At 55.3% G+C, this 20,848-nt stretch overlaps 1 protein-coding gene across 1 annotated transcript in view; it reads left to right on the forward strand.

The window, feature by feature from the left end:
* Nucleotides 1–20,848, forward strand: part of PTPRU (protein tyrosine phosphatase receptor type U) — a 58,433-nt gene that overhangs the window by 26,252 nt on the left and 11,333 nt on the right. Inside the window, exons 9-26 of the mRNA XM_079325844.1 lie at nt 1,925–2,034; nt 2,358–2,559; nt 3,378–3,480; nt 3,591–3,864; nt 5,435–5,471; nt 5,990–6,128; nt 8,804–8,961; nt 11,147–11,337; nt 12,474–12,546; nt 12,693–12,769; nt 14,302–14,338; nt 14,640–14,737; nt 14,962–15,078; nt 15,985–16,139; nt 17,407–17,542; nt 17,631–17,780; nt 17,885–18,058; nt 20,071–20,211. Of these exons, the coding sequence (XP_079181970.1) occupies nt 1,925–2,034; nt 2,358–2,559; nt 3,378–3,480; nt 3,591–3,864; nt 5,435–5,471; nt 5,990–6,128; nt 8,804–8,961; nt 11,147–11,337; nt 12,474–12,546; nt 12,693–12,769; nt 14,302–14,338; nt 14,640–14,737; nt 14,962–15,078; nt 15,985–16,139; nt 17,407–17,542; nt 17,631–17,780; nt 17,885–18,058; nt 20,071–20,211 (2,372 nt within the window). The remainder of the gene's footprint in view (nt 1–1,924; nt 2,035–2,357; nt 2,560–3,377; nt 3,481–3,590; nt 3,865–5,434; nt 5,472–5,989; nt 6,129–8,803; nt 8,962–11,146; nt 11,338–12,473; nt 12,547–12,692; nt 12,770–14,301; nt 14,339–14,639; nt 14,738–14,961; nt 15,079–15,984; nt 16,140–17,406; nt 17,543–17,630; nt 17,781–17,884; nt 18,059–20,070; nt 20,212–20,848) is intronic.

The raw sequence follows: 20,848 nt of genomic DNA on the forward strand, positions 1-20,848 counted from the left end.
AATACAGGAGCTCCAGATGTCTTTTTGCTATACTCTAATCACTCCAGCTGCTTTTCCCTGTGCCTCAATTAACTGGGGCTAGTGGCTCCCCCTTGAATTGAACTTGAGGCTGTGTATACATTCAGTCTCATGGAGATGGATCTATGGATATCCTCCTATGGATATATGGCAGATACTCCTCACGTGTCTGACCCAGCCTGCCTGGCAGGATGATGAGGGTTTGAGCTCCTAGAACTGTGGGATGAGCAGCTGCCCATGCAAGTAAACCAAGGTGCCAAAAGCTCGTTGATCACAGGACCCTTAATTGTGGTTTATTTTGGCATGAGGTCAGTTTTGGCAGCAGCATCCCCTAGGGCTGCTGTTGGTGGGCTGCAAAGAGGCACCTCCCCATCCTGAGTGGTAAACTGTGGTTTTGGGCTGGAAAATCCAAGTAACTGGGGCAAACCAAGGCTGTTGTTTACAGCATCCCTCTTGGACCCTGGGCAAAGCTGTGCTGGGTGTGTGGGCAGGACACTGAGGGAAGTGTGCTGCATCCATGGGTTGTCCAGCTGGTGTTTCGGTGCCCCCTATAGATCCAGGTCCTATGGATCCACAGCTGGAGACTTCATTCTGTGTGTGCATGAAATGATGGAACTCAGTCCCTGGGCCCTGTGGAAATATCCCTGCAGTGTGATGGTGCTGCAGGGAGCCAGTTCTCCCTGTGCAGGCAGGGTGCATGTGCTGCACGCCAGGATAAATGTATATAATTCCATAAATAAATACATGTTTGCAAATATGCATAGCAGAGGGGTATGTGCACACCTGGGAGCTGTTGTGTGCATCCTCTGTCTCTCTCACCCTGGGGTGGAAGCATAATACCTTCACTTACATACGTGAATATACAGGCATTATTATATTAAGATAATATATTAATTATCCTATGGACAACAACAATGATACAACATACAATAATAAAAAATAAGATGCAATTGTCTATATAATGCAGACTATGTATAATAATAGAAAATAACATACAGTTATGTATAGTGTAGGTTCTGTATATTAAAACCCAATCTCTGTAGGTTCTGTATATTAAAACCCAATCTCTGTAGGTACACACTTTCCTGCCCTACAGGTTTCTGTAATTCTTCCCGAATTTAATAAGCGCCTGTGTACACGTGTAGGACACAGTGCCTCTGATTAAATTAACGTGTAAATCAGGTGGCAACCGCGCGTTGGCACGGTGGGAAGCGTGGGAGTGATCCCTCTCTCCAGCCCGTAATTACCCCCGGACAAAAGCTGTGAAAAAAAGCAATCAGAGAGAAGAGCTGCTGTCCCCTGTGAGGTTTGGGAGTGGGGGATGCTGCTGGTGCCTTCCTGAGCCATCACCTTTCCTGGCCGCCTCAGGTGGAGAAATCCATCAGAAGGGAGCAGATATTGATCCCGTGCCGCTGACTGCCGTCTGCAATTACAGTTATTATTGTGGTGCTGTTAATTAGAGGGGAGGCTGGGCCATGTCAAACCTGTCTGTGAGGTTGTTGCTGCTCCTGGCAGTGTCAACACAGGATGCTAATGGCTCTGGGGGGGGAAAATTGGGTTGTGGGGGAAAAGGGAATTTCTTTCTTTTCCTCATGCTGGAAAGCTAGGGCACCCTGTGCTGCTGCCGGTGCCTGGGCTGAGGTGCTGGAAGTGGTACCTGTGGGGCTTGTGCTGCTGTGGGGACCTCCCCCTCCCATGCCAAAGTGGCACCAGTGGGTCCAGGAGCATTGATGCCTTGGGCATCTCCCTGGGAAGCCACCAGCCATCTGGTGGCACATGCTGGAGATGAGTGACATGGCAAAGGGAATGTGGTGGCTCTGCCACATCCACCCAGAGGGGTTTCCTGGAGGACTTCTTGCAGACTGGTTTCCAGCTACATCCAAGCACACCTCCTTTCCTTCCCCAGTGCCTGGTGGCATCGCCTCCGAGTCCCTCACCTTCACCCCACTGGAGGACATGATATTCCTGAAATGGGAGGAACCGGTGGAGCCCAACGGCCTCATCACACAGTACGAGGTACGTCCTGGACGGTGTGGCACCTAGGGGACATGGGGACATGGGAGGGTCCTGTTGAGGGGTGTGTTGGAGGAGTCTCAGACAATCTCAGACCATGGCTGTCGGCCATTTGGAATAGAGGCAGCTGCTTCTACCCCTGAGCCCTTTGGCTTTTCCATTGAACCTCTGGCTTTTGTTTCACCTCAAAAAGTCCCTGGCTGCCTCCAGGCTGCCCTGTGACTGTCCCCTCCTCTGAATTCTTCACTTTAATCCCTTCTCCACCCAAATCTGGGCTCTGTCCCCTCTCCCACGGCCACAGGTGATGCTGTACCCTGTCCCTGCAGATCAGCTACCAGAGCATCGAGTCCTCAGACCCAGCGGTGAATGTGCCGGGCCCGCGGCGCACGGTGTCCAAGCTGCGCAACGAGACCTACCACGTGTTCTCCAACCTCCAGCCTGGCACCACCTACCTGTTCTCAGTGCGGGCCCGCACAGGAAAGGGCTTTGGCCAGACTGCACTCACTGAGATCACCACCAATATCTCCGGTAGGTTCCCCCACTCCACTCCTGCTGCTGGGGCTTCTCCTCCACTCAGGTGTCCTACGGTGGTGTGGAGACTCTGGCTCACTCTCGTGGTTTTGGTGGCTGGATGCTGCCACAGAACGATGCTCCTGGTGGTGGCAGCTGTATTGTGAGCCCCCGGGCAGTCCCCAGACTGGTGGGTCCCTGTCTGGGGAGTCTGGCCAGCCCGGTGCTGGTGCTGTCAGAGCTTTCAGTGTATAAGTGAGGGATTAATTGGGCTTTGTTAATAGGCCATGCAGTACTTGGGGCTCTCTACTCATGTCTGTGGAGTCGCATTAACTGCAGCAAATGGGCTGAGCTGGGTGTGAATGGGGACACTGGGATGAAGCAACTTAAGCTGAACCCCAGCAGCTGCCAGTGATGATTTGGGGACCACAAGGCTATGCCAGGCATGAGAGGGGTCCCCTGCCTTGGTCTGGGGGTGCTGCTGGGCTGGCTCAGGTGTGCTTCTGCCCTGGGATGGGGAAGCTCACATTGTGCCCGTGAATTCTGAGTGGTGCTGGTCTTGGGCACATCTGAAGACTGGAGCATTCAGCTTATGCTGAGGATGGATCCCACTTTTGGTTTTCTTGCCTCTGCCAGACTGGTGTTGGTAAACTCCCTTGTGCACACCCAGGAGTCCTCTCTCAATTCTTGCTCAAGACCTGGAGAGATTTTTTACTTTATTTGCAATAATTTGTATTACACCACCGGGTGATGCCTTGCCCTGGGCAAAGCTGCTCATGTCTTAGTTTCCCCCTAAGCCAGGGGAGCCTCAGAACTGACCCCAGCTCCTGTTGCAGCTCCCACCTTTGACTACGGGGACATGCCATCGCCCCTGAGCGAGTCAGAGAGCACCATCACGGTGCTGCTGCGGCCGGCGCAGGGCAGAGGGGCTCCCATCAGGTAGGTCGGGGCTGCAGGAGGGTGAGGCCCCAAAACAGGGTGGCACAGCGGGGTCCAAGGAGGGGCAGGACCGTTCTTCCCAAAGCTAACCCGTGCCTGGCCCTCACCAGCACCTATCAGGTGATTGTGGAGGAGGAGCGGCCCAAGAAGCTGAAGCGGGAGCTGGGGGGGCAGGAGTGCTTCCCGGTGCCGCTCACCTTCGACGACGCCGTGTCCCGCGGCTCCGTGCACTACTTCGGGGCAGAGCTGCCTGCCAGCAGCCTCACAGAGGCCAAGCCCTTCACTGTGGGGGACAACCAGACCTACAGCGGCTACTGGAACCCGCCCCTGGAGCCCAAGAAGGCCTATCTCATCTACTTCCAGGCCATGAGCAACCTCAAAGGGGTGAGTAGCCCTGCACCCTGCTCCAGCCAAGGGTTGGACCAGGTAAAGGCAGTCTGGGGTCTGGGGGTTGATAAAAACGGGACTACTTTTAGATCCCCCTCGGGGTTCAGGTGTCTTACCAGGGCGCAGTTGGTGCTCCAGGCCATCCTTTATGGCATGTTGAGATGATGGGTGGGTGTCCTTCTCCAGCACCCCTGGGTGCCTGTCCCCATGCCCATGCTGATGCTGGGGGTCAAGTAGCCTAATTTCCTCCACCCACCACAGTACCAGCCAGGATATCAACAAGCACCAGTGCAGAGGAGACCCCATTCCTGGGGCTGCTCCTGGCTTGAGAAGAACTGTTTGGACAGCCACAGCTGTGTGTCATTCTGGGACTCAGCACTGGTGGGACAGCCAGTCCCAGCTCCAGAGATCCTGGGAGCTCCCGGGCTGCCCTTCCCTCCCTGCTGCTGCCAGTTCCCTCTTTGGAGCTGGACCCCCACATCCCGCGGGCTGATTGCTCCAGAAACCGGCAGGACTGCCTGTGGGGACCCTTCTCGGCACCACCCGCTCCGGCAGCTCCTGTCCCACCGCGGGAGTGTCCTCATCCTGCACTCTCTGTCCTGCTGAGAAGTTGCTACGAGTCCTTTTCTTTGCTCCGGGGTTGTTCACACCTCGCTGCGTTGTAATTCCCGGCTCTGGCTCGCTTGGCACCACTGGATAATAACTGGTGGCTGATGCTGTGTTACATCTTTCCTGCTGGGAGGCAATGGATTTATCCCAGCTGCCATCAGATGCTGGAAATACACTGGATCATAGCTGGGGTTTTTCATGCTTTTTGTGCCAGATGAAGCAAGAAGCAGGAGAAGGAAAAGCTGGAGATCCCAGGGAGAGCAGTGTTGTAGCTGGCCCTGCCCTGGACATATGGCATGGGCAGGTCTTGGGCCGAGGGTGGACATAGCAGCATTGGTGCCTGGTGTCCTGAGAGACTGGAGGATGCTTGGAAAAGAAGACAGTACTGCCACAATGGTGGTTTTTATTTTGCAACAGAAGTTGAATGCATGGAAAAATGGAATACTTTAGCTGAATCCATCCCTAAATTGCAAATGTTGAAACTGTTGGAGACTTGAGCTGAGACCTCATGGCAAAATTGGCAGCAGGTGCAGAGCACCAGGATTGCAGCTTGAAACTTTGACTGATGGAAGACAAACCCATGAAGCTCTGGATGACATGGAATGTTATCCATGGGAATATTTTAGCTGTAGCTGGTGGCACATTAGTGACATGTGGCTTGGCTGCATCTGCTGGGTCCTCCCATGCTGTTGAGCTTTGCCATCCCCTCTGCCAGGAGCAGTGGCTCCAGCTAAACCTGGGAATGCTGGGGACAGATCATTCATCAGCATCTCTTGGGATGTGGGTTCCCAGGAGCTGTTTGGGTGCTGCAGTGCAAATCACCCATGGACTCCCTTAATTTAGGGGCCAAAGTACCAGTGGGCCATTCCTGTGCCCACCCAGCCTCGCTGGGGCAGGAGTGGGGAGTGGAGCCGCTGGGATGCTCATCCAGCACTGATCCCTCTTTTTACCTCCATAGGAAACTCGGCTGAACTGTGTCCGGATCGCTCGCAAAGGTGAGCCCTCCCTTTCCCTGCGGCTCCTGCCCGCGGCTGTGCCGGTGGGTGGGGACCAGCACTGGCGGTGGTTGGGCTGCATGTGATGGGTTGTTCCAGCCACACCCCATACTCTTTTGTTCCCCACTCTTTTTGGCATCCGGAATTTTTCCCGTGGTTGAATTTTCCTTCTTAATGCTGTTAATCTCCTTCTTAATGGTGGAGATGGCAGGCTGAAGTGGTGGCGCTGGATGCTGAATCCAGGAATGGATGATCTTACCTGGGGTGTGATGAAAGGTGCACAAAGGGGCCGTTTCACCCCACTGGAACTGAGAGAGGGACTTGACCACGGTCATAGTTGGCACCACAGAGCCCTGTAGCATCTTGGTGGAATAATGTGTGTTCATGGAGAAAGGAGCATCCCGTGGGGTGAATCCCAGTGTTTTCATGTCTGATGGTGCCAATCCCCTTGGAGTGTGGTAGGTACTCACAGCACCCTTTTCCACCCACCCCTCCTGCCTGTCCTTGTCCCCTGGCAGCTGCCTGCAAAGAGAGCAAGCGTCCCCTGGAGGTGTCCCAGCACTCGGAGGAGATGGGCCTGATCCTGGGGATCTGTGCTGGGGGGCTCATCGTGCTGATTATCCTGCTGGGAGCCATCATCGTCGCCATTCGCAAAGGGTAAGGAGACTGGGCTGGTGGCTGCTGCTTCATCCCTCCCTCCCTGCTCGCCCTTCTCCACACCCCAGCACTAACTGGAGTTACTGGTGGGCATTCAGCTGTGCTGGGCAGGCTCCAGACACTCCCTTGGGCTGTGTCTCTGTGTGCCTGTGCATCCCACTGCACACAGAGCCTCTGCTCTGTGACACCAGGCATGGAGGGGACACTGGGGATCGAGCAGCAAAGTCCTTTCCCCCTCTGCATCTTTGTTCCACTGTCCCTCTCTCCCATATTTTTTGGTCTTTTGCATCTTCTCCTGCTGCTTCTTGGCTTTGTGCTGCTCTGGTGATCCTGCATGGATGGAAACACTTCTGGCCTGTGCCTGAGCCCTTCACCAGTGCCAAGCCCAGCTGTCCCTGTTCTGCCAGCTCTTCCCTGCCAACAGCAGCCACGGGACCCCAGGGTGTGCAGCCCCACACCCCCAGCCCAAACTTACCAAATCAGCTTCATCTGCAATGGAGATGTTCCTTTGGGCTTCTCTGTTGCCTTGGCCAGGCCAGCATGAGCACATCAGCATGGATGTGGCTGTAGCTGTTGTGGTGGGCTTGTACTGGGGGAGCTCATGGGGTGGGAGGGAGGAGGACAAGGCTTTTCAGGACACTCATCCCTGGGAGCACTGGGGATGCAGCCAGTGCTTTTCACGTGGCTGCAACGCCCTGGAAAAGTGGCTTCTTCTGTGCAGGGCTCGAGGCAGCACCGGGCTGGGGGGGCTCTCAGGGCTGGGATAAAGGACAGCAATTAAACACGGGGCTTGGGAGGATGGAGCAAAGTACGTGAACAGCCAGAGGGAGAGAAAAACAGCAGAGCCTCGGCCTCTGTAAATCTGCAAAGCTCTTTATGGCTCTGTGCACCCTGGAAGGATCCTTGGGGATTTACGTCTCTGGAAGAGCGGGGCTGCAGCATCCCTGCACACTTTGAGGTGCAGGGCTGGCTCATGGCTCCTTTGGCTCCTTCCCCAGTGGAGCAAATGCCAGCAGTGCTGATGTGTTTTGGGGAGTGATGCTGTGGGTGGGAAGCTGAGAGTGTGGCTCTGCATTCCCATTGCTGGTGCTGTGGGACAGGAGGAGGAGGAGAAGCTGCTCTGCTTCAGCATCCCAGGATGAACCTGTTGAAGGATAAACCAGAGCCACAAATTAGATCTGGTGCTCAGAGCCCTGAATTGCAGGCTGTTGGGAAGCTGGGATGAGCTCATAAATCTTCTCCAGAGTGCTTTGCCATTTGAGAAACACTGATGTGGTGGAATGGAAATGTAATTTTGGAATACGTTTGTCTCTAGTAAATGGTGCACTGGGAATGTGACATCCCAACCCCATCTCCCCCTCTGGGCCCCTAACCAGCAGCCTGGGAATAATCCCTACTTTCGGGACATCTTTGTTGCTCACTCTAAAAAATTATGGAATAACCCCTTGGACAGGGGTGCTGTGGATTCTCACCACAAGTGTGGCCATGCTGAGAGCTGGTACTTGTGCTCTCCTGCCGGGGTGCTGGCTCCTGCCTGGAGTAAATAACCTGTGGGTGCCACAGGGGAGCCTGATTCCTTTACGGTGCATTGAATTTTCGGGCAGCTGACTTGCCCTGTAACCTCCCTTCCCAATGCTGGAGAAAAGCTGCTTATGCAATTTCTGCTGTTCTCTTTGTTTGCACGCTTGCCAGGAGGAACTACTATTCTTACTCCTATTACCCGTAAGTAATTGTCATTCTCCTGCTTTACCCTCCTCCTGGCTGCCCCCCTCACCCTGCTGCTCCAACAAGTCCTTATCTCTGCCAAGTGCATTTTAAGGGTCTCTTTGGATCAGGGAAAATAATGCTGCTGAGCTTGTTAGAGACAGAAGGCAGCATAAGGGGGAAGGGTCAGTGACTCTGAGTGGAATTCTGGATTTTAGCAGTGCTTTGCAGTGTTCCAGACCCACCATGATGCCGACACAGGCTCAGATCTCCTGTTCATCCTTCTGCTCTAATTGCTGCTCTGGTTTTAGAGCCTGATGCTGCCTCTCAAAAACATTAATTCATGTTTCTTTGCCTTGAATTTGACTTGAATTTAGGGTGTGAGGTTCTGTCCCAATGCAAACTCTTGGGATTTCTCAGCATATTTGTTAGGTGTCTAAAGAGATCCTGCATATTGGGAAAAGCCTCTGCAGTGGGTGCTGAGCATGGGTTTACTCAAGGGGGTCCAGCCCATCCATTGGGATGGATTTGGCCCTGACATGGCTTTAAAGTCACAGAATGGTTTGGCTTGGAAAGGATCTTAAAGCTCATCTCATTCCAACCTGTGCCATGGGCAGGGACACCTTCCACTAGACCAGGGGGTAGTGCCTGGAGAAATGGGGCTGGGGAGGGCTGGGGCAGATCCATGTGATGGGAGATGGCTGGAGAGAGCCTTTGGCTGCACAAGGAGCACTCCTGACTGTCCAAGGGCAGGGGACAGGAGGGGACACTGAGGCTGAGCAGCTGGAGTTGCTGCAGCCAGTGAGGGATGCTGCACATGCAACTGTGACCTGGACAGCAGAGCACCAAAACATGATGACCACACTGCTGCAAATAATCTATCCTGCTCCCAGGAATAATCCTGGAGCTTTGAGGTGACCTTAGAGCACCTGATGGTGAGCCCTGCTCACTTGTGCTCCTCCCTGCTGCAGGAAGCCCGTGAATATGACCAAGGCCACCATAAACTACCGGCACGAGAAGACGCACATGATGGGCGCCGTGGACAGGAGCTTCACGGACCAGAGCACCCTGCAGGAGGACGAGCGCCTGGGGCTGTCCTTCATGGACACCCACAGCTATGGAAACAGAGGTGAGCTGGGAGCCTGGCTCCCCTGTTCTCCTTCCACAGCTGTGGACACACAGGTGAGGGTGCTAACCAGCATCCCCCTGCTGCCATCCCACAGCTGTGGCAGCCAGGGTAAGGATGGGGATCCTGGCATTGCCCTTCTTCCTTCCAGCCACAGAAAGGTGTCCAGCAACCTCAAAATACCACAGAAACAACCTGCCCAAGCTCAAGGAGTGTTTGGACAATGCTCTCAGGCACAGGGTGGGGTTGTTGGAGTGTCTGTGCAGGGCCAGGAGTTGGACTCTGTGGTCCTTGTGGGTCCCTTCCAACTCAGGATATTCTGTGATTCTATTGAAGGCTTGGTGTTACATCTATTTTAGACTGCTGTGTGTGGCATAGCAGGCTCTTCCCTGCCTGTGTAAATCTCCAAGAGCATGGATTTCATCGGTGTTGGAGCTTTTGCCACCATCCAGGCTGTGCTGAAGGGAAGGCGCTTGTGGAGAGCTGGATCTCTATCCTCTCATGGACATCTGAGCTTGTGGCTAGGCAGTTTGAGGCCATTTGTGGGCTCAGGATCTGGCTGCAGCCCCCCTGGAACTGGGTGAATCCCACCCCCTGGCTTATGCTGAGGTTGGAAGCTTTTCCCCCAGCCTTCCCCACACAGCCTGGGCTTTGAAGGGTTAAAGAGCCCCCGCACTCACATCAGAGGGAGACTGATAACTTCACACCCTCTGGAGGATGTGTCTCCATGCTGATTTAGTTGTAAAATAACTCTTTGGATGCCCCAGTTTCAGCCATATGCTAATAACATCTGTTACAGTAACTGCAAGATGCTCCTGCACCGGCTGCGGGATTGATGCGCTTCCCACCATTGTCTCATGGATCATTAAAGCCCAGAGGGCAAACTCTGCCTCCTCTTCGTACACAGAGCTAGCTTAGGTGTATTTTTTCTTTGGTTGCTGTTCTTGAAACTCCCAAAGGCTGGTGGGGCTGAGCTGGGGAGCTCGGGCTGCCTGCCATGGCTGGGTTTACATGGTCACTGCCTGTAAACATCCTTAATTAAGGAAGGGAAATGAATGACTTGGTGACTGGTTGGTGGCTGTTCCCCCCCATTCCATTCTTCAGTTTCTGTGCATTTAAAAGAAAGTCACTAATCCTCATGGAAACCAAGTGGTTCCTCAGTAGAACTGTGGAACTGTGGCAGCACCTTGCAAATGCCAGCAATTAATTAATTTCTCATTAAACCCAGTGGCTGATGAGCCCATTGGTCAGGTCATGGGATGTTGAGCACTCTCCTGTGTTGTCCTGTTGGTTCCCACTACTGGAGGACAGGGTTAGATGGGACATTGGGAAGGAATTGTTCACTCTGAGGGTGCTGATGTCTTGGCACAGGGTGCCCAGAGCAGCTGTGGCTGCCCCTGCATCCCTGGCAGTGCCCAAGGCTGGATTGGAGAGGGCTGGGAGCACCCTGGGACGGTGGGAGGTGTTCCTGCCATGGCAGGAGGTGGCTCTGGATGGGCTTTAAGGTCCCTTCCAACCCAAACCATTCCATGGGTCCCTGCTTGCCCATCTCTGGGAGTAGTACAGAGCATCAGGTTTTGTGCAAACCTAGATTTTGGGATCTGGTGTGGGAGCTTTCCCTGATAAACACAGGTGAGGTCTTAGGCTGTGCTGGTAATGACACAGCAAAGGCACAAACCAGGTAAATACTGCACAGACTCTCCATCTGACAGCAGTGAGCTCCATTTGTGGCAGCATGAGGAATCCAGTGCTGGTCTCTAGCAGGGAGGGAAATGAACAGTTAAGCTGTGCTGGAGACTTTGGCAAGGTGATTTTTCAACTCAGGATCTTGTGTGAATATTTGGGCTTGGAGCTCTTGCTTGTCTGCATGGGAGCTCTTTGTTCCAGCCGATGGGAAATGAGATTATTACCCCTTATGGCCTTGCCCACTGATTTCTAATAGATCTGCTGGGGTCCTAAAAGGCTGTACTGGGTATTTTTGGCCTTGTGGTGCAGAAAGAGCTGCAGAGAGCATGAGGGAGTGTGAGTGGGATTGGGGGCTGGACCTCTGGTTGTCCCCCGAGAAGGTGGCAGCACCAGCATCTCCTGGGGATGTTCCCCCACCCCTCTGTGGTTGTGAGGAGGCGACGGGGACGCAGCCCAAGGTTTTGCTGCCCTGACAGCCCCTGGCTGTCCCTCCCTTGTGCAGGTGACCAGCGTGGCAGTGTGGTCAACGAGTCCAGCAGCCTGCTGGGGGGCTCCCCGCGGCGGCAGTGCGGCCGCAAGGGCTCCCCGTACCACACGGGGCAGCTGCACCCCGCCGTGCGCGTGGCCGACCTCCTGCAGCACATCAACCAGATGAAGACGGCTGAGGGCTACGGCTTCAAGCAGGAGTATGAGGTGGGGACAGCTCGTGCCAGCGCCTCAGGGGGAGTGGGGATGGATGGGGGGAGACATGGGGACATGGATCTGTGGGCAAGGAGAGGATGCTCCAGGTCTGGAGCTCTGGGCTGGCGTTGTAAGCATGGGGGGTGCTCTGAGTCTGGATTCAATGGCTGGTGCTGACAGCTCTGGGTTATTTGTCAGTTTGGGCAGGTCCCTGAGATGAGCCAAAGCAGCCCAGCCAGCCCTGTCTGCAGTGTGTTATCCCAGTTCTCCTGCAAAGGCCAGGGCTGTCCTTCCTTTCCCTTTCCCTCCCCTGGGCATCACCATTCTGCTCTCCAGCACACTTGGCCTGTGATAAGCATGAGGCCGTAGCCTAAGGACAAGCAAATCCTCTGCAATCTGGCAGCTCCAAGACCATGAAGACCCTGGGGATGCTGGAGAGGGTGATGCCAGAGGAAAGATTTCATTCTCAAGGGTTGTTGGCAGCATCATGTCCATCCCAGCTGGCCAGGTTGGAGCACTCGTAACAGAGCAGGTTGTTTCTCAAGCTTCTTCCTCAGCACAGCCAGCGGGGTCATTTCCTGACTCCTCAGTGTCCCACAGGTCTGGAGATTGAAATTTCCCAGTGAAATTACTGTTTAGTGCTCAGCTGTTTCAGGAAAGGAGCTCTCCCCCCTTTTCACACATTGGACAAACCAGGGCTTGTGATAATCATTAGTGCTCCTTGAAAAGCTGCTGTATGTTCTTGGAACTAGTCATTTGAAAGCACTCAGATATTATGGGAGGGGAGAAAACATGTAATTTCCTTCCACTTTCCCCCTCTTATGCCAATCTATGAATGTCACTGTTATTACACACAAACCTGTTCTGTGCTAGGAAGAGAAAGGAGCTGGGGAGGTTTAGGGAAAAAAAAACTGACAACCAAACCTGGAAAAAAAACCAAAAAACAAGGCAGTCTGTAATTTGCTGGAAAATGGACCGTCTTGTGGATGCAACAGGAGTATGTAGCTGGCAGAATGAGCTGGGGCTACAGGAGTCAGGTATTGAGATGGAGGGACCCCCCTGTCTGTCCTGCTCCCCAGGGAGCTTTTGGGGTTGGGGAGACCCCACAGTTCTGCCCGTGGCTCGAGATGTCCATCTTTTCCTTACAGAGTTTCTTTGAAGGCTGGGATGCTTCAAAGAAGAAAGACAAGACCAAAGGGAGACAGGATCATGTGTCCACATGTGAGTGCCTTTTGCCAAGGCTTAGACACCCCAAACAGCTTCAGAATCCCAGAATCCTGCGTTCTGCAGATTCCTGGGCCAGAGTGATTGCCTGGGATGCCCTGGGGGTGAGCAGGCACTGATGGTTCCTTGTCCCCTTTCCCCAGATGACCGTCACCGCGTGAAGCTGCACCCACTGCTGGGTGACCCCAACTCTGACTACATCAATGCCAACTACATCGACGTAAGTGGGGACAGGGCCGGTGTCCTTGGGGCTCTGGGCTGCAACAGGAGCTTCCTGTGGACCCTCAGGGTCTGTGCAGCAGCATTTGGAGGAGTTTGGACAGCCCAGGGTGGGCTGATCAGTGCATCCCTGGAACGCATCATGAAGGACCTGCCTGATTTATTTGTGTTCATCAGCACTTTCTGCTTGTTGCATCTCTCCCTGCTCTGCTCTGTCCCTCCTTTCTCATTCCCTCTCTGCTTTTCTGTCCTCTTCCCTCTCACCTGCTCATGTGGCTGTGGATCTCCCTCTCCCTGGTTTGGGCATGCAGAGGTTGAAAGGACCAAGGGACCATCTGGGGCTCACTGCAGGGTCCCCCTCGATCCTGCTGGTGTGTGTGAATCTGGGCAGAGCCCAGCCCTGGTGCTCTCTGAAAGCAGTGTCCCCAAGAGCCATGTCCCCTGTCACCTCCAGGGATGCTGAGACCAGAGCAGGTGCAGGAAAGCTCCACTGTCTCCTGGAAGCAGCAGCAAATCCCACTCTTCCCTCCTGCCCAGAGGGTGTGTCTGTCAGTGGTGGCCTGATCCCAGTGCCCGAGCAGTGTCCCTCAGGCTGTCCCTGTCCCCTGTGTCCTTTCTGCCCTGTCTCTCCATGGCCTGCTTTTGGCAGGTGCTCTAACCCCTCTGCTCTGTGCCTCACTAATGTCTCTGATCTTTTTCTCTTTAAATCTGTGTCCTAACGGGATCGTTAAGATTCGGATTAACCGAGAAGTAAGTAGACTGCTCCCCCTCTCCTCCCTTCTCTGCTCTCATCTCCTGCCAGGCCTTGCCCTGGCCAGTGTGGTCTAAATACCATCAGGGAGAGGCAGGCTGGGAAACTGTGTCTGTAAGCCTGGGAATGGTCCAGGAAATGGGAAAGCAAGGTCTGTGTGGCACTGGGGCATGGAAAGCAGGGCCCATGTGCTCAGAGAAGGGATTGGATTTGACCCACAAAAATCCCCTGTGGAAAGACTCGTGGGGGATGGAGAAGCCACAGTCACCTCCGTGTGTGTGCAGTGGCTGAACTCTGCAGGACCCATGGCCAGGTGTGGCACGCTGTGTTTGCAGTCCTTCTGGCAGTAGCCTGGCTGGAATGTGCTCTTTGGCAGGTCCTTGTTAAGGGTTGGGCAGCTGGGATGAAGGAGAGTGGGGCTGTCTCAGCACCAGGTGGCTGCTTTGGAGTGGGGGGTCACCAATGGGGCTCTCCTGGCAGCAGTGTGGTGGCAGCAGGAGCTGGAGCAGAGCTTGTGGATCCCTCAAGGTGCTGATAAAGGATTTTGGTGCAGATCAGGGGTGCAGGTTGGGCATTACATGAGCCTCTTGTGGGATGCAGGAGATGCACCCTCCCAGCACGGTGTGTACTGAATGTGAGATGGCTGCTGAACCTCCTCCTCCTGCAGTGGATTTGCAGGACCTGGCCCAGTGGCTGTGGGGAATTTCTACCAGTTGAGTGACTGGGAAATGTCTAAGGGTCTGTGTCCCAATTTGGGGCTGATGTCTCTGCTTCCCTTGCAGGGCTACCACAGGTCCAACCACTTCATAGCCACACAAGGTGAGTCATGCCCTGCCCTCTCAGCCAGTGGTTCCTCAGCTCCTGATGTAGCAACCATGTTTTATTCCTGGTGGGATTAAACCTTGCAGGAGCAGGAAAGGAATGGAGGGAATGAATATGGAACAGCTCCCATTCCTCCTGCCTCCCCTTGGGAGCCCTGCACAGCCCTGGGGAAAAGGTGCCTTGGAGCTGTTGGTGCCTCAGAGGCAGGAGGAGGGACATGGTGGCATTGGGCCACTGCCAGGGCTGGTTCTGCTGGTGGTGCTCATCCATCTATGGGGACTTTTACTGTGTCCCACAGGGCCCAAGCAGGAGATGGTGTACGACTTCTGGCGCATGGTGTGGCAGGAGCACTGTTCCAGCATCGTTATGATCACCAAGCTGGTGGAGGTGGGCCGGGTAAGGATCCCATCCCATCCCATCCCATCCCATCCCATCCCATCCCATCCCATCCCATCCCATCCCATCCCATCCCATCCCATCCCATCCCATCCCATCCCATCCCATCCCATCCCATCCCATCCCATCCCATCCCATCCCATCCCATCCCATCCCTCCAGGCTCCAGCTCTGCTGGAAGGCACCTCCACAGAGCCAAACCCCCATCCTGTGCTGTCCTTGCAGGTGAAGTGCTCCAAGTACTGGCCAGATGACTCCGAGATGTACGGGGACATCAAGATCACGCTGGTGGAGTCTGAGACACTGGCTGAGTACGCTGTGCGCACCTTCGCCCTCGAGAGGGTACGGCCCTGTCTGCCCTTGCCCCTGGCACTGCCCCTGGCACTGCCCCTGCCCCACCCTGCCCCCTGCCCCTGGCCCTGCCTGCCCCTGGCACTGCCCCTGCCCCTGCCTGCCCCTGGCACTGCCTGCCCCTGGCCCTGCCTGCCCCTGGCACTGCCCCTGCCTGCCCCTGGCACTGCCTGCCCCTGGCACTGCCTGCCCCTGGCACTGCCCCTGGCACTGCCCCTGATATTGCCCCTGTCCCACCCTGCCCCCTGCCCCTGGCCCTGCCTGCCCCTGGCACTGCCCCTGGCACTGCCCCTGCCAGCCCTGCCCTGCCCCTGGCCCAGGCCCTGGCCCTGCTCCTGCCCCTGCCTGACCCTGCCTCGGGGAGAGACCCCCCTTGGGCACCTCTCACCCTCCACAGCTTGGCATTTATGAGTATCCCGTTTATTTAACCCAATATGGGGTCACCAGTTGTTCCTTCCTTTGCCTTTTCCCTGGCTCTGCACCCTGTGCCAGGCGAGTGGCTCAGTCCCACCTTGGATTGGACAGTGAATGAGTGTTTAATTTTTGTGTGAGTGTGATGGGGGTGAGGGATGTGTTCCTCTCCTCTGGGCTGGAGGCGATGTAGCCATCACTCTGCAGTGTGGAAATTGGAGATGGAGCCTGTGCAATTTACCCCTTAATCTACAGGAATGTCAAATTGCAGTCTGGTCATAGGGCAACTGCCACCTGAGGCTGCTGCCACCTCCTCCTTTTTCTCCTTGGTGGCTTTTAACCCTATTGCTGCCAAGAGGAGAGAGCTGTGGGGCTGCCCAAGCGTGTGACTGCTGTGTAGTCCATCTGCCTGGATGCTGATGGCAAAATGGTGTATTCCTGAGAACAGCAGGTGTTTGATGTTGCCCTCTCACCCTTCCCTTGCAGCGGGGTTACTCAGCCCGGCACGAGGTGAAGCAGTTCCACTTCATGTCGTGGCCCGAGCACGGCGTCCCCTACCACGCCACGGGGCTGCTGGCCTTCATCCGCAGGGTCAAGGCGTGCACGCCGCCCGACGCCGGCCCCATCGTCATCCACTGCAGGTGGGCACGGGATGGGGGGCCCTAAAGCCCATCCCCTGCCACGTCAGGGACGCCTTCTGCCAGTCCAGGCTCCTCCAACCCCTGCCCAGCCTGCCCGTGACATCCCTCTGTGATGGAATCTGGGAAATGTCACCGCTGGGCTGATGGCAGCAGGGATGAGGGGCTGGGACAGACAGGGAGCAGCACTGTTTTGGGGCTGCCCCAACCTGGTGCAGGTGACAGTTCTGTCCCAGTGGACAAGAGTGAAATGGCAGTGGGCGGCTTGACCACTGCTGAAGGTCAGTATGTGGGGTCTGGCTGAAGGGAGAGGCAGGGGGGCAGCAGGACAGCCCTGTTCCCAGGGTTACCCACAGGGCTGTCCCTGCAGGGCTCAGCCACTGGGATGCCAGAGCTGGGAGAACACATCTGAGTGACACATCTGAGCAGCTTTTGTGGCTTCCCATGCCCTGAGCAGGCATTCCCACATGATGGGCTAATGGCTGTTCCACCACTGGGCAGACCAGGAGGAGCTGATGAGTGGGAAGGATTTTTTTATTTTTTATTTGATTTCTCCCTGTCAACTGCCTCATCAGTGTTCATTCACCAGCCAGTGTGATTAGTGCCCGTAGCCTGTAATCACTGATAATCACGATGAGTGATTCATCAGCCCCAGAAATTAGTATTTCCCTGGAAAAGACTCTGTAGGAAAGGGGTAGGGGGTTGGTTCTGTTCCTGACACATCATGGGGGGGGTCAGGGCACAGTAGGTCTTCAACTGTGACTCCAGCCATGACAGGGCCTGGGATGTCACCATTGCTGGGCTGGCTCTGGGCATCCTATTGGGCTCAGCCTTACCCTGAGGGTCTTCCCTGAAGCATTCAGACCCACCCATGCCAGGGGAACCTCCCTGTTCTCCCAGGGCTCAGAGCTGAGCCCTGCTTGGTTCTTTTGGGATCCCAGCTGACTGTTGGCACTTAGATGGTTCAGTTGTTTGTTTTGTTGCAAAACCCATGTGTTCTGCTGTCTTAAATTAAAAATTAACTTCAGACATGGGTGCCCACCCACAGCCTGACCATCACACAGCCTTGGGGCTGCACAAGGGTGTTTGGGCAGATTTGAGGCTCTGCAGGTGTGTGAGGTCCTGGCAGCCCTGTGGGGTTGCCTGGTACAGGGTCTGTGTGTTGAGCCCTCGCCCACAGAGACCTTGCTCAGTGCTCAGCAGCCTTTGGGCTGTGTGTGGATGCCAGCACAGACTGGGAATATGTTTGCTGTTTCCTCTTCATGCCCAGTGCTGGCACAGGGAGGACTGGCTGTTACATCGTCCTGGATGTGATGTTGGACATGGCTGAGTGCGAGGGTGTCGTGGACATCTACAACTGCGTGAAGACGCTCTGCTCGCGGAGGATCAACATGATACAGACCGAGGTGAGCGGGAGCTGGGGACAGCAGAGACTGGGGCTGCTGTCACCAGCTGCCTCTGGAGCCTCAGCCCTGTGCCCTCTCCTCCCCAAAGGAGCAGTACATCTTCATCCACGATGCCATCTTGGAGGCCTGTCTGTGTGGGGAGACCAGCATCCCCGCCAGCGAGTTCAAGCCCACCTACAAGGAGATGGTGAGGATAGAGCCACAGAGCAACTCCTCACAGCTGAGGGAGGAGTTCCAGGTGGGTGTCCCAACACCTCTGCAACTCCCCCTTGTCCTCACTGTCCTGGTGCCCGCCCCTGCTGGCACTAGGCAGGGCTTTGAGGGGGACCTGTGCACCTGCAGACCCTGAACTCGGTGACCCCACACCTGGATGTGGAGGAGTGCAGCATCGCGCTGCTGCCCCGCAACCGGGAGCGCAACCGCAGCATGGACGTGCTGCCGCCCGACCGGTGCCTTCCCTTCCTCATCTCCGTGGATGGAGACAGCAACAACTACATCAACGCGGCCTTAACTGATGTGAGTGTTCCCTGGGGAGGGAAGGGGCTGCTTCCCACTGCCTCGGGCAGCTTTTCACAGCAAAACTTGGCTCGGTTTGGATTTATGGCCTCGTTTTGCACGAGGGAAGAAGGCTCATGGCAGCTGCATGTGGGGGGGGAAGGGTTGGGACTGGTGTAACGAGTCCTGCACCCCTTCTTGTGTGTAGTAGCACCCTGCAAGAGCTTTCCTCCTGCTCTCACGAGACAGGCACTGAGGGGATTCAGGATTTTGCAGTGACAGTGAAGCAGGGGAGGAGGAGGAAGCTTTTGGGGGGTTGGTAGTATTAAGCCCCCCATGTGCTGCCAGCCTCCCTGTGATCCTTCTGCCCCTCTTTCTGGTGCAACTTGAGGGGACTCTGAACTGCTCCCAGAGCCACTATGCATCCCCCTGGTGCAGTCAGAAAGGACCCTGTGGTGACAAAGCTATCTCCTAGTGACTGATGAGCACCAAGCAGAGCAGAGGATGCTGCAGGCTCCAAGCCCACACTGAGGGATGGGGTCATTCATCACCAAACTCACTTCCCTCTCCTTGAAATACTTTGCATGGGCAGCATGCAGCCCCCCATACCTAAGGCATCTTCCCCAGACCCTCCTGGTCACAGCTGAGTGCTGGCACCAGGCTGAGCATTATGTGTCCATGCTATGGGTGATTTATCCCACTGGATCTCTGTGCAGATCCCATCTCCCTGATTCCTGCTCCCACAGCAAAAGCACTTTGTAAAGCAGAGTGGGCTGCTGGTGGTGGGGAGTAGCTATTGTAGCACTGCAGTGGGATGGGAATTTCGGTTCCAGCTTGCTTGCTGTTTGCATATCCATTTTATCTTTATGCATCACTGAGCCTCCCTTAATCTCTGCTAAAGGGTCAGTGAATGAAATATTTTTTATAGACAGACAAAGCCCTTTGGATGAAATTCTTGCTGAAGGGATAAAACCTAATTTCCCTCTTTGGGTTAAAAAAAAAAAAAAAAGAAAAGTCTCATTCTCTTTAAGTGCCAAAGTGGTTTGCTCAGCCAGTCTGTCCATCTGTCAGATCAGCTTGGCCTGTGCCACCTGTCAGCAGTGCTGGTGCCAGTGGGTCCGTGCCCTGTCCACACGCTGCTGTCACTTACACCCGTGCCAAAGAGCAGGGTGCCAAGACAAGCCTGGGCAGTACCTGGTGGAATCTCTTTCACCTTGCTGCTCTCATGCCCCTCCTTGAGAGGGTGGAAAGCTCTTGCTGAGTGCTAGGGTCTCACTGCTGTCCATGGACTGGGCTAGGGGAATGGTTCAATAAAGGCATTTCTGTGAGCTCAGGAGGTTCTGCAGCAGGTAGAGGACCCCCGTTAGCAGAGAGCTGTTCTGATTCTGTGTTTGAAGAGGCTTGAGCCAAACTGTTAATTTAAGTGTGCCTGATGCAGTGTTGAGCTCAGCTGTCCCTTGGCAAACCAGCAGCAGGATCACCATCTTGTTCAAAGCACCAGAGATAGTGTAATTTCCTTTCCTTCCACCTCCTTCTTGCAGTCTCTAGGATCTTTTCTTCGGGGTTTTCTTTCCTCCTCACAAAAAAAAAAAAATTGAGCCCAGGTCAGTGGTTGTCTCTGCTGCTCTTGGTGCCTTGTGGTGGGGTGCTGTGGGTGGGGTGGTGCTGTGGGTGATATTTCCAGACAGGGCCAGGCTGCAGAGCTGGGGTCTGGGGTCTTCTGGAATCCACAGCTTCTGCTTGTTCTTGGCTCAAAGGTGACATCTTTTCCCTAATTATCTATGCAAAATATTCTTTCCTGTGAGAGAAAAATGTAGGTGTTTTCATCCTGACCAAGGGCGGGATCACTTGGGTCTCCCCATCACCAGGGCATGGAGGGACTGAGGCTGTGCCAGGGAGATCAGCTCTGCTCAGGCATGGAGAGGAGGGTTTTGGTCCCACCCATCTGGTTGCACTGATTCTTTGGGGTGTGACAACAGTGGCTCCAGTGTCACCAGCATGTCCTTACTGGTTCTCATCTTTCCTCTCTGCAGAGCTACACCAAGAGCGCTGCCTTCATCGTCACGCTGCACCCGCTGCAGAACACCACCACCGACTTCTGGCGGCTGGTGTACGATTACGGCTGCACCTCCATCGTCATGCTCAACCAGCTCAACCAGTCCAACTCTGCCTGGGTGAGCCTGCTGCCCATCAGTGCCTGTCCTGCCCTGTCCCCATCAGTGCTTGTGTCCTGCCCTGTCCCCATCAGTGCTTGTGTCCTGCCCTGTCCCCATCAGTGCCTGTCCTGCCCTGTTCCCATCAGTGCCTGTGTCCTGCCCTGTCCCCATCAGTGCCTGTCCTGCCCTGTTCCCATCAGTGCCTGTCCTGCCCTGTCCCCATCAGTGCCTGTCCTGCCCTGTCCCCATCAGTGCCTGTCCTGCCCTGTTCCCATCAGTGCCTGTCCTGCCCTGTCCCCATCAGTGCTTGTGTCCTGCCCTGTTCCCATCAGTGCCTGTGTCCTGCCCTGTTCCCATCAGTGCCTGTGTCCTGCCCTGTCCCCATCAGTGCCTGTCCTGCCCTGTCCCCATCAGTGCTTGTGTCCTGCCCTGTTCCCATCAGTGCCTGTGTCCTGCCCTGTCCCCATCAGTGCCTGTCCTGCCCTGTCCCCATCAGTGCTTGTGTCCTGCCCTGTCCCCATCAGTGCCTGTGTCCTGCTCTGTCCCCATCAGTGCTTGTGTCCTGCTCTGTCCCCATCAGTGCCTGTCCTGCTCTGTCCCCATCAGTGCCTTCATCCTGCCCTGTCCCCATCAGTGCCTGTGTCCTGCTCTGTCC

Source organism: Erithacus rubecula (genome assembly GCF_903797595.1).
Source record: "Erithacus rubecula genome assembly, chromosome: 23".
Taxonomy (NCBI): Eukaryota; Metazoa; Chordata; class Aves; order Passeriformes; family Muscicapidae; genus Erithacus; species Erithacus rubecula.